A 13,413-nucleotide genomic window follows, 5' to 3' on the forward strand; every position below is an offset into this window, starting at 1 on the left:
CACTGTTTTGGATACTCAATTTTAAATCTCTAGGACTTGAGTTTCTATATAATGTAGCTGTCAGTAGCACTGCTTTTTGGAAGCACTGTTGACTTAAGAGCAGTATTTATTTAACATACGATTAACTGCTTTTGACCAAGCTTAAAAATTTTGCAATGTATGAAAAAGCAACTTAAGTAGGGACCATCTGTTTCTGTGTACCAAGTGAAAAAGTTCCATGAAAAAAAAAAGTGAACATAGAATGTATGCACCCAAAGATATTTGATGTTTGTCTGCCACTGTGAAGTTGTCTCATACATTAAATGGTGAGGTTGAACTGTTTTTTTTTAAATAAAATAGCTTAAACTTTTGTCTGTGCAGTGTTGTATCAGTAGCATCACCTGTCTCTGTCCTAGCTGATCACTTCAAAATCTGAATGTTTGTTCAATTCTCCTTCAACAGGACTCACCTAAAGCACAGTTACGTCGAACAATTGAGTGCTGTCGGACTGATTTCTGCAATCAGGATTTACAACCAACTTTACCACCACTTGACAGTACAGGTAAACAGCTCCTAGATGTTCACACTGCTACTAATAAATGCTATGTGGATGCTGTTGTTCCTGATCAACAGGTAAAAATAAGGAGAACATGTAATTACAGTATTGGACAGATCTGTTTTTTCCTTACTAAGTAATTTTGATATGAAGCTCTGTACTACACTTCATACTCTATTTCCAGTTTTCCTTTTCTGCCACTTCCAAGTTAATCTTTTCATCCATCAGTCACTCATGGTATTTTTATTCTCTTACTCATATTTTGATCTGCATGTGATCTTTTGATCTGTTTTTATTCTGTTTCCACAGCCTGTTCTCTTTTCTTTTTAAAATGGTTTTCTTAATCTCTGTTGTGCTTTTGCCATGATGAATGTATCTTAAAAAAAGTATTCTGACATTGTTAACTGTTATCTGCTGTAAATTCATTTTCTTCTTTCTGTTGTTCCCAGTGAAAATAGTTTATATTTTCATGCACTTATTCATTGCTAGACAAGTCATACTGGTTTGACTGTTGCTTAATATCTTCTCAGAATCTTACTGCTGTAAATTCTTCATTTCTATTTCTAAGAACAAACTAACAAGAGTCAACCAAAACCTAAAACTCCAAAATCTCAAGTTAAATCCTTTTTTTTTGTTGTTGTCATCCAAATGAAATTATCTCTGCTTTTCTGGTGTAAATACTTACTTGGATACTAAAACACTATGAATTTTATGTAATTTCATATGAACTGATATTTTATATGCCTCAGCTGTCTTGCTCCTTTCTGACGTTTTGCAAGTGGCTCCACATACTGTCACAGAATCACAGACTGGCTGAGGGTTGGACAGGACCTCTGGAGGTCATCTGGTCCAACACCCCTGCTTAAGCAGGACCACCTAGAGCCAGTTACACAGGACCGTGTCCAGACGGCTTTTGAATATCTCCAAGGAGGGAGACTCCACAGCTTCCTGGGGCAACCTGTGCCAGTGCTTGATCGCCCTCACAGTAAAGAAGTATTTCCTGATGTTCAGACAAAACCTCCTGTGTTTCAGTTTGTGCACATTCATATACACAGTATATGAAAATATCATACCTAAATAAACTGTTGACAGTAGATGTTTAATTAATAGACTTTGGAAACTTTACTTTTTTTTTTTTCTTAAAATAGATGGACTTTTTGATGGCAGCATTCGTTGGATGGCAGTGTTGATTTCTATGGCAGTCTGCATAATTGTCATGATCATCTTATTTAGCTGCTTTTGTTACAAGTAAGCAAAGTGGTTTCTTTATTGGCAAGGTTTTTAATTTCTCAAATGAGTGTAAACAGAACAGTTACTTTGTAAATGTACTCAGTTAATCTTACGTATTTCTGACAAAAATAGATTGGAAGTGAAACTGTTGTAATTTAATTTCACATTTCTGTGGATAGCAGTTTGCATTGCTAGATAAAATGAAATGTTCACAGCATAGAATTTAATTGAATTTGATCCTTTCCTCTGGCTACAGTGTTTACAGTTTTCTAAGCTACATATGACTTTGATGCTATAGCATCCAGTAAACAGGAATATCTTAATGCTTTTTATGTTTTTGGATCTTCAGTCACTTTTGATAGTTAAATTCCATCTACTTCTGAGATTTACCTTTGTAAAGTGCTTTTGCAAACCTAAAGCGACAAGGATGTGTTTTATAACTTTTCCTTTTTCTGCTGTGTTTCAAAACTAAATAATTGACCAGCTGAGCTCTGGCAATTCATGCATGTGCTGTTTAAGAGACTATGCCTGCTTCTGTCAGCTCCAGCCCTGTGCTGGAGATCATCATTGTTCTAGCAGTTTCAGCAGAAATATGCATGTGTCAGCCTCATCTGCCATGGTTCAAAGTTCAGTCTGTTAGTTTAAACCAAAACCAGTGGTGTTATACTAGTAACACTGGCTGTGAGCGGAGTATTAAAAATGCTGGTTTTCCACCTGACTCGTAATAAACTGACGTGCCTCTACATGCATTACAACAACTTCTGAATATTAAAAAACAGTGTAAGTTACATTTCTGAAAAAAATAGTACAGTAAAATCTGATTATTTGTTTTCTTTTACAAAAACGTGTACATTTAAATAGCTTTTTTCCTAGCTCAATTTACTACGTATTTTGAAGAGTGTTTTGGAGTTCAGCTTAACTTCTCCTGTTACTTTTGCAGGCATTACTGTAAGTCAATGGCAAAGAGGCACTGTTATAATCGTGACCTGGAACAAGATGAAGCATTTATTCCAGCTGGGGAGTCATTAAAAGACCTTATTGACCAGTCACAGAGTTCTGGGAGTGGATCAGGACTACCGTTGTTGGTAAATCATAAACTAAGATTTTTCTTCACTGAACTTCTCTCCATCAAATACAAAGTTTGGTTTGTACCTAATGCCTAGAGCAAAGCAGTTTATCCATATAGTATGTTAATTATTTTATATGCAATTACTGTGAAAGATACAGTACAAACTAAACATGTACGAAAGCCCATCTTCACATAATTAACTAAAATGAAGTGCAAAATTAGATTATATGTTAGGAAATCTGTTGGCATCAGCAAAATCTAAAGAAAAATTAGAGCCCAGAGACATTAAGATAAAAATGCAATGAATAGATAATACAAGTATCGAATTGAGCGAACTCAAAGATTTTTTTTTTTCTTATGGTCCACTGTCGGATAAAATAGATTTGCTTTTTATTGGCTGATAGTTGTTCATAATTTTTGATTCACCATCCTATATAATACTTGCATAAAAATTAGCCAGTGAGACAGATGACTATTTATAAAATAGAAACACATAGAATGCAAGAGAATGCATCTGAATTAAATAAGAAGTTGAGCTGATTTAATCTTTTGTGGTTTGTTATACAGTTCTTCCTTGGAGGCAGCAATAATGAGTTTGAAATGGGAATAGTGGAAAATAATATAGAGCAAATTTTACAATAGGATCAAAATTCAAAGCAATGCAAGCTTGAGAAGCAGGTTGTCCAGGTGCTTTTGGTTAATTCCTGGGTTTCCCTCCTCCACCTTCCCCTCTTTTTTTTTTTTTTTTAATTTTTTTTTTTTCTTCCCTAGGTTCAGCGCACTATTGCCAAACAAATTCAGATGGTGAGGCAAGTTGGAAAAGGACGATATGGTGAAGTATGGATGGGCAAATGGAGGGGTGAAAAAGTCGCAGTGAAAGTGTTTTTCACCACAGAAGAAGCCAGTTGGTTCCGAGAAACAGAGATTTACCAAACTGTTTTAATGCGTCATGAAAACATCCTTGGTAAGGAAGCAGTACATTGTTTGGCTACTGGAGGGCTTGTGTGAGGGTGAAGGAGGAGAAGTTCTTAGTGGGTGGCTTGAGGGGTATATGGTGGCTTCTATGGAATAACCAGATGGGTGTCCCTTAATGTATGCTAATAAAATGTTATTAAAAGGGTAGAATCTTGCTGCTCTTGGTTGGAAACATGTCTGCAATATCTTTGCTGGAGGACTGGAATGGTAACCTCATGTATAGTTGAAATTTGAGCTTTTACATTATTAGTTTTCATAACGGGAACAGGTATCTTCTGATACAGTCCAAGACAATACAGCTTTAGGAATTCTTACTAAACCTGTTGCATAAAAAAATCATGTACAAATAAATTGTAACTTTGTTTATATATTTCATAGGTTTCATAGCTGCAGATATTAAAGGCACTGGCTCCTGGACACAGCTGTACTTGATTACAGATTATCATGAAAATGGATCATTGTATGATTTTCTGAAATGCACTACGCTAGACAACAGGGCTCTCCTCAAACTGGCGTATTCTGCTGCATGTGGTCTGTGCCACCTACACACAGAAATTTATGGGACACAAGGCAAGCCTGCTATAGCACACAGGGACCTGAAGAGTAAAAACATCTTGATAAAGAAAAATGGAACCTGCTGCATTGCTGACTTGGGTCTTGCAGTCAAGTTTAACAGGTAGATGAACAAATCCTCTGTAATGGGAAAACTTTTTTTTTTTTTTAATGTGCCAGATGTCCAATTTAAAAGGAAGTTGGAGTCATTTGATTGCATGCTTTCATTTTTTTTCAGTTTTGAGAGTAAAATGCTCTTCTTCCTTTGATTGCATCGAGATGAAAATAGGTTGTTAAGAGAACAAAGAAAAGACTCTTGCTGTGGAAAATAAAAATAGTTTTGTAGAGGAAAGGAAGAGGAGACTAATTCATTCGTTATTCAAAACTGGCCTTTCATAGTAATTGCTATCATGTAGTTTCATTATACATTATCTCATAGAAAATTTGAACAGTGTTAACGGAGTTGAAACTTAATTGAAAAAGTACTACTATAAGAGTATTATTGAATACTTTTTCTTTAATTTTTTTAAGTTCAACAGAGCCAGAGAATTGTCTTTTGCTACAATACAGCCTGAAAGAAAGCATAAGCCTTTGCAAATAATTTTCTGAGTTGTTGCCAAATATACTCATCTTTATAGTGGTTTTTAATTCAATTTTTTCATATGTTTTCAATGTCTTGCAAAAGATGCAGTAACCTGTCAACTTCCATACTTACTACCATTTTTCTAGATAACCTTTTTCAGGGAGGTATAATGTATTGTAAGTGTAGTATTGAAAGGGAAAGAAAAGAATTTAATTTGTAAATGGGAGCTTTGCAGTGTAGTGATTGCATCATACAGGATTTCATACCATGTCTTGTAATATTCCACAATTCACGAACTTCCTAATATTTTCATACAGTGACACAAATGAAGTTGACGTTCCCTTGAATACTAGAGTGGGAACAAAACGTTACATGGCTCCAGAGGTCCTAGATGAAAGCCTGAATAAAAACCATTTCCAACCATACATCATGGCTGACATCTACAGTTTTGGGCTGATCATCTGGGAAATGGCCCGGCGCTGCGTCACGGGAGGTAAACTATTATTGAACTTTTTCTTTAATTTTTTTAAGTTCAACAGAGCCAGAGAATTGTCTTTTGCTACAATACAGCCTGAAAGAAAGCATAAGCCTTTGCAAATAATTTTCTGAGTTGTTGCCAAATATACTCATCTTTATAGTGGTTTTTAATTCAATTTTTTCATATGTTTTCAATGTCTTGCAAAAGATGCAGTAACCTGTCAACTTCCATACTTACTACCATTTTTCTAGATAACCTTTTTCAGGGAGGTATAATGTATTGTAAGTGTAGTATTGAAAGGGAAAGAAAAGAATTTAATTTGTAAATGGGAGCTTTGCAGTGTAGTGATTGCATCATACAGGATTTCATACCATGTCTTGTAATATTCCACAATTCACGAACTTCCTAATATTTTCATACAGTGACACAAATGAAGTTGACGTTCCCTTGAATACTAGAGTGGGAACAAAACGTTACATGGCTCCAGAGGTCCTAGATGAAAGCCTGAATAAAAACCATTTCCAACCATACATCATGGCTGACATCTACAGTTTTGGGCTGATCATCTGGGAAATGGCCCGGCGCTGCGTCACGGGAGGTAAACTTTTAAATATTTTGTATAAAATCTACCAGGCCCCTTGTCTCACTTTACCAATACTTCTCCAGCAAATAATATAACAAGCCTGCTATATCAACAGGCTTGCATTCTTTAAAAGCAGTAATAACAGTCTGTCCAGAGTACAGCTTGAAAATCACTGAACTAAACCTTTTTGATTGTTACAATTAAGCATCTCGGGCTTTTTTTCCTTGCTCAAAAAGCAGAGTTGCCTGGTCTGGGAGAAATAGTGGGATGCAGATGTATTTCACCCCTGTTCTGTTAATAAAACTTTTAAAATGTAATTGATAAGATATTATTCTTTTATTATACTTTCTTGCATTTCTGGTGTCATTCAATTTTCTCCTTACACATATTTTTGTGACTCGTCCTTCCTTTTCTTTCACTCTTCTTTTGTGACTTTATAGATCTTTATTTGTATTCTTTTCTTCTATCTTACGCTTTCTCCCTGTTTCTTTGTAGCATGTGGTGGATTAGATGATGTCAAATTCTACGTTGGGTATCAATGTCAAAGAGACTGCAAGGAATTATTGTAGCTATTAAACTTAATATTCATAATATTGGAGCTGTTCTGGTAAATGCCTGATTGTCATAGTGAAATTCTTGGATTTTTATCACAGTATAACAGTGTGGTGGGTTTGCCTTGGCACAAAATTGAGTTAACTTTTGCTCCTGGCTACGGAAATCTCAGAGTAGATATATAGATTTATTATTTTTTTTTAATGGTTCTTGATCTTTCACAATTATCTACAGGTATTGTTGAGGAGTATCAGTTGCCATATTATGACATGGTGCCAAATGATCCATCCTATGAGGACATGAGAGAAGTGGTGTGTGTCAAACGCCTACGCCCAGTAGTATCAAATAGATGGAATAGTGATGAAGTGAGTATGCTGAAAGGAAAAATTAGTTCAATTTGTTCGTTAATAGAGTATGCTGAAAGGAAAAATAGTTCAGTTTGTTCGTTAATATGGAAGGGTATTTTAGTTTAATAAATACTAAAACATTGTAAAATAGGGACTACATTCAGACATTCTGGTATTTTGAAAACTTCACAGCAACAATAGGAGAAAGGTATGTTTGAAATCAACTCAGAATACCATATTTTTAATGTATCTTTTCAGTGATCTAAGGGGAAGATACCCTTAAGCAGCATCCAAGTGTACGAATACTACTTTGAGATCTTTTTTAATAAATACTAAAACATTGTAAAATAGGGACTACATTCAGACATTCTGGTATTTTGAAAACTTCACAGCAACAATAGGAGAAAGGTATGTTTGAAATCAACTCAGAATACCATATTTTTAATGTATCTTTTCAGTGATCTAAGGGGAAGATACCCTTAAGCAGCATCCAAGTGTACGAATACTACTTTGAGATCTTTTTAGATAGTGGAATATTTTTCAGTTTTGATTGGAGCTAAAATTTAAATGAGTTTTTAATTGGTTTTATTAGTCTTAATGTATATAGCATATTGGTTTGTTGCATAAGGTATTTCATGGAATGTGAAGCGATTTCTTTGTGTTTGTAGATTTCATCTTTTTTCTTTTTTTTCTCTTTTACTGGTATATCATGGCTTGCCCTGGAATGTAACTAAAATATTAAATTTAAATGTGTTTTTAAAGGGCCACAGCTTGAACACAGTAAATAAGACGTAACTATTTCACATAGCAAGCTAGATATGCCATATCTGTTCTTTCCCAAATCCTTGATTTCTTTTAGGAATTCCCAGTTTTTTCCATAGTATTTTTTGACTGCTGAAAGAACTTTTGTCACGTCTTCATTTTCAGTGAAAAAGTTCTCTACAGTTTTTCTGCTATATATATGGAAATTTTTCTGCTTATTGCTACTGGTTTTTACTGCTGTTCTTGAGTTGTAATGATAAGTTCTGGTAATGCATCTTTGTGAAACTAAAGAAACACTTCAGTTAGTTCCAGCTACTGTAATACTTGGCAGTGAAGGGGAGGAAAAAGAAGGATTGGGACGTGGTTGTTTGGTTTGGTTTTTTTGTTTTTGTGGGTTTTTTTTAGTTGATCTGTTTATAATAGTTCTCTATCAGCAATTTTGCAGAAAATGTAAGTTGCACATTTGGACTTAAGAGTTCTATAATTTGGGCTTGACAGCAAACCAAAATTATACACCTGTCGGGTCTGTCAGTTACAATACTGTTCCTTTGTTTTTTATTTTACAGTGTTTAAGAGCAATATTGAAATTAATGTCTGAATGCTGGGCTCATAATCCTGCCTCAAGGCTCACTGCCTTGAGGATCAAGAAGACACTTGCCAAGATGGTGGAATCACAAGACGTAAAGATTTGACATAGTAAATTGACGTTGGAGAGCAAAGCTGGACTCCTAGATCTTTTCACTCAAACATGGGTGAGACCTATGTGGAAAGAGGAAATAACTGAGATTCAGTATATTTTCTCAGCACACTTCTACAGGCTGCTAATCAAACCTTTCAGTACTTCATAGACTGTGATACTGAGAGCCTCTATATACTACATGCTACGTATATGGACAGCCTTGATAAAATACACATTTTGGTTTTGTTTGAGCTGCATTGAGACTTCAGTCATACTTAGTGAGTCTCCAGTAAAACTCTGGGTACTGAATTGAATGTTCAGATTACAGTGCTTTCTGTGAAAGCCTAACAAGCTATATGGATTCAACAGAGATGGAGAATATAAGCTTTTTTTTGCCTTCTACCTGATAAAACCTAGTCAATCCATACCAAGTTTTTGTGAAACAGCCTGTATGTTATGAATCTGTTTGTGATACTACTCAGTTTAACAATTCCTTATGCCTTTATGTGTGTGCCAGGATTATTTTGCTGTCATTTGGAATAGCTAAGAAACCATTTAAATGAACAAAGTTTTATGGTCAGGGCTCCATGCATTTTGTGGCTCCACAATCAGATTTGCTACAGAATTTACTCCTTGCCATTAAGTTATCTTCCAGAATTTCAGTTTTAATTTTATTTCTATTCTTGTCTTGGTCACAAGGAGAACTGCAAAAATGTGAACCATTAATAAATTAAGGAATGCCTACCTGAGTCTGTAGAGAGCTTGAAACAGTCTCTCTTAGAGGTATAGACTGCCTTGGTCACCTCACTTACAGTCTAGTGGGCTCCATAATTGGATGACTATGAAATTTGGCATATTTTTCACAATGCCACATGCAACCAGCATTTTTGCTGTAGAATACTTTACATCTTAATAGAAAGACCATTGATGATGTGTTTTGCCTTTCTACTTTATTGAGACTCACTGGTAGGTGTCTGTCATGCTCTGAACTTCTTTCCATACAGGAGGGAATCAGTCAGCTGTAGGAGCACGCTTTTTCATCATTTGACAAAAAACTAGGCAGAAGATGAGTTTTGAAAGGCTTGAGAACGAGTCTAATTTACAGACACAAAAGAGGGAAGGCAGGAAGCGCAGGCCGGGCACTCAGAAGGTTAGAGAATCCAGTAAAGGTCAAGACCAGGAGAACCAAGTATGTGAACTCTTGAAGATAAGATCCACAACGTGCAGAACGTTTTGAGCTGGGTTGCCCTGATGTAAATGCAGGAGGCCACGTCTGTGGGCCACTTAGTGGACAGTTACAAAATTCAAGATTTGAGACAAGGTAAATCAGTGGGTGTTTTAAGTTCTAGTTAGGCACATTTGGGAGGAATGTGATTGAAAGGTAATTCATGAAGATAAAGTAAGTTAACATAATTGCAAAATTTGGTCCTATTGTGCCAACTATTTGGCGTGCACAGGAAACTGTAGTTCCCTCCTTTTCTTCACTGATCCAGACAAGTTGGTTAAAAACCAGAACCCCTCCATGAGGTTACTGTAAGGCAGAATTACTGATTTATAACTCCTTTGGCACTTCTACTTTGAAGTTAGAAAATAGTACCATAAAGCAAGTTGAAGCTTCAAATGTGTCAGTCATCAGAAGAATGAACACACAGTATTGGAACCATTGAACCTATTTGATAATTTAAGTGCCTATAACTTTGTACTGTAAATCTTGTTCTAGATAACTTTAAAAAGGGAAGTTATTTATACAGTGTGTTTTGTGCTTCAGTAAAAAAACCCACCTAGTCCTAGGTACGTGTGTACAATTAGATACATGCACACACACACACACACGCCATAGTCGAGATTTGAAGAAAAAAGTTAGGAATAATATTAAAATTGATGAAAAAATGTTAAAACTTCAGATTGATTTATGCCAGATTATTTGTTGTCTTAAAATATGTACATGGAGATTGTTTTAATATGCCTTTAAATTTCCCTTGCAAATACAACTGATAGAAAACAATGTAATGCAGAACTAATGTGATTTGTGAACAATTACAACCTTCTAACGTTATTTTTTTGTTCTAATTCTGTAGTTCACATAATGTAAATGGTCAGGCAAAAGATCGCAGTATTTTTATTTTCTATTGTGATGTACAGACTTTATTTAACAGTTCTACATATTTTATAGAAAACTAGCTATTTCGAGGGACTCTTTTTTTTTTTTAAATAAAGTCATTACTTTTGTTCAGTAATGCCTTTAAGTATTAATATGTATTCTGGCTGAAAAGTTCATAGGTGTGTCAACTATGATTTTAACTTATTTGAAAACAGCAAGAGATATATGATACTGTGCCACAATCCTCATGAAAAAGGGCTTTTTAAAAGAACATTTCTCCGTCCATTGCCAAGAAATATATGATGAGTTTGAAATTGTTAATCATGTCTTCGCGCATAATTTTTGCACAGGTAGTTGGAAAATATTTGGTATGAGCCAAAAAAATTAAGGGATAAGCTTTTTTTCCTTCTCTTGGATTATTATCAATAAGAAGAAAAAATGTTTATGTAAGTTCCCTGCTAGCTTAAAATTTCAGAGCATGGAGGGCTATTTAAATTCACCCATTACTATTTAGAATATATTTTATTTCTTTTAGAAGTAGACACAGTATTATTAGCTGTAAACTTCTTTTGTGAATTTTTAAATTCATTTTTCCCAAGTCTTCAGGAAGCCATTGCTGGAAGTGTGAATTTCAATAGTTTTTAATTATTCACTTATTTTCTCCTCCATTGTTTAGGCATTTGCAAGGCAATAGGATGGTGATCTTTGGTAGACATCTTAAGACCTGAATGGATATACACATTCACTTAAACACAGAAGTGAGCTGACTGCTGCAAAGATGATCTTTGAGAGAGAAAAAATCTTTTCCCCTTAAGCTTAACCTTAATTTTTCAGCACTTCAGTTACTAGGTTCATACTCAAAGATACCATGGATATGCAGTTGTCATTGTCCTGAACAGGAGCTCCTAGGTCTTTAGCATTCCTTGATTCCCTGATATTCCAAAAAAATGTTATTGCTAAAGGACCTGGTTGCATAAAGCACTTGAGCACATATCTACATTCCATGCAGTCATTCACTGTTTGGAGCCTAAGTATGTCTATACAGATATTTTAGCAATCACTTGGAAAAAAAAAACTTTGCTCAAAGCTAGCCCATTAATTTTTACATAATTAAGCACACTTAGTGCAGATTCTAAAGCTAAGTTGTTGCTTTATGCAAAACTGTAAGGTTCAGAAGCCTTTAAGGTCAGGGAAGGTAGTAGGATTCTTCTGTTAGAGTGTGATTAATCTCATTTTGTTGCTCAAAATTTTAAGACAATCTGACAGTCCAAAAAAAAAAAGCCCCCAAAACTGGCAAATGTGGTTTTAATTCTTTTTTTAAAATATAAAAATCAGAACTGTGGAAAATATCTTGGGGAGTATCAAGACTGTGCCTTGGAAGTTCTTAAACACTCACATACGGAGGGATTTTTTTTTTTATTTATATGACCTGCTCCATGTGATTTCAGTTAGTTGGAAAATAATTTGAGTCACTTATATAATTCTTACTGTTACAGCAACTGAAAGGAAAGTTTCCATGTTCCTGGTTAACTTGTAAATTCCACAAGAAACGTGATACTCCTACAGAAAAATGTAGGCTTACATTTTGAGTTTATTCCGAGTTTTACTCAATGTGTAATTTTTCCTGAGTTTTACTCAAGAAACTGACAGTTTTCCCAATATTCATCACTTTTCCCCAATTATTTTCTTAATTAGTCTATTTTGAGGTATTGAATAAAATGTAAAATTAATATTTTAAGTTACCTCTGTAGTAGTCTAGAATCAAATTTTAGATCTTGATCTACATGACCATTTGAATGTGTTTATAAAACAAATCAGTTGGATACGTTTCATGTACTCTACCTTCAGACTGTATTTTAAGGGTCTAAAATGTTTGAAAAGCAAAGATACTAAGTTAAAAAACATTCTTTGGCTATTGCAGATATTTTTAAAGGGAAGTTACGTGCTCATCTTCTGTCAAATATTAGAATGATTTAGCACTTCCTCATTCTTCTGACAGCGCCTCTGAAGTCAAAAGTCTTTATCCGGCGCCCACAATCTTTATTCCAAATAGGGGTGATGTCTAAAAATGGCTGGCAATGTTGCACGATACAGTCCTTTATGCAGCCACGGTGTATTAGCCTTGGTTGGTATAGCAGAAGTGGAGTGCACATTACTTCCAATTTTTGAACAAATCTCATGTAATTGTTGCTTTGTAATATTTTACCTTTGAATGCAATTATAGAAGCCCACATCAGGTAGTGACATTTGTGCTCTGACATGCCATGCCCAAAATGAAATGTACTATATTGTATACAAGAAAAATAAATAACATTGTAGTTAACCTAGAGAAGATGTAAATAAAATATGAAAGAAGAGTGGAACAAGACAAATGGTCACACTCTTGTGTGTGTTATATGCCAGAAGTGTAGAATACTCCTTTAAAAATGTAACACACTAATGTATTTTGTACAGCATCTGCTTTAGAAGGTGCCTTATTGAGTTTACCATGAATTGCTTGTTCTGTACACAGATTATGTCCAATGTATCATTTTTAAGTAAATAACCTTATTTTAGTACACATTAGTTATGTGTTTTGTTACTATAAGATTTTGCCTTAAAAATGTAATGACTTGGAAATCATAATACTGTAACTAAATAATTCCCTACTTTTTAATACCTCGTTTGTTTTCTTTTCTCCCCAGAGTCTTCGAATAAGTTGTTAATGATCACTTTTATTGTTCGATGGTGTTCAGAATTATTTGGTGCTCTATAAGTTCAGGCTCTGTGTTCCTTGAGACTAAATTTGGACACAACAGTAAAACCAATGTTACCTTCTCCTGATTTTTATCCCTGTCTTATAGCAAAGCCAGAAGCAAGTCAAAATTGAATAACTTTTTATTTGAGCATATGCAAGTTCACTACATGTTGGTTTTATCCATATAAATTTGCCTTAAGCTCTTCAAGTAAGAAGAGGGGAAAAAAAAA

General features: G+C 34.7%; 1 protein-coding gene across 1 annotated transcript in view; it reads left to right on the top strand.

Annotated features, from left to right (window-relative positions):
* BMPR1A (bone morphogenetic protein receptor type 1A) overlaps positions 1-13,098 on the top strand; it is a 47,807-nt gene extending 34,709 nt beyond the window's left edge. The window contains exons 5-12 of the mRNA XM_009272513.2: positions 442-541; positions 1,684-1,783; positions 2,706-2,850; positions 3,606-3,798; positions 4,188-4,485; positions 5,262-5,437; positions 6,792-6,922; positions 8,233-13,098. Coding sequence (XP_009270788.1) covers positions 442-541; positions 1,684-1,783; positions 2,706-2,850; positions 3,606-3,798; positions 4,188-4,485; positions 5,262-5,437; positions 6,792-6,922; positions 8,233-8,358 — 1,269 coding nt within the window. The 3' untranslated portion in view covers positions 8,359-13,098. The remainder of the gene's footprint in view (positions 1-441; positions 542-1,683; positions 1,784-2,705; positions 2,851-3,605; positions 3,799-4,187; positions 4,486-5,261; positions 5,438-6,791; positions 6,923-8,232) is intronic.
* The last annotated feature ends 315 nt before the right edge of the window (positions 13,099-13,413 follow it).

The sequence above is a fragment of the Aptenodytes forsteri genome, unplaced genomic scaffold, assembly GCF_000699145.1.
Source record: "Aptenodytes forsteri isolate BGI_AS27 unplaced genomic scaffold, ASM69914v1 Scaffold106, whole genome shotgun sequence".
NCBI lineage: Eukaryota > Metazoa > Chordata > Aves > Sphenisciformes > Spheniscidae > Aptenodytes > Aptenodytes forsteri.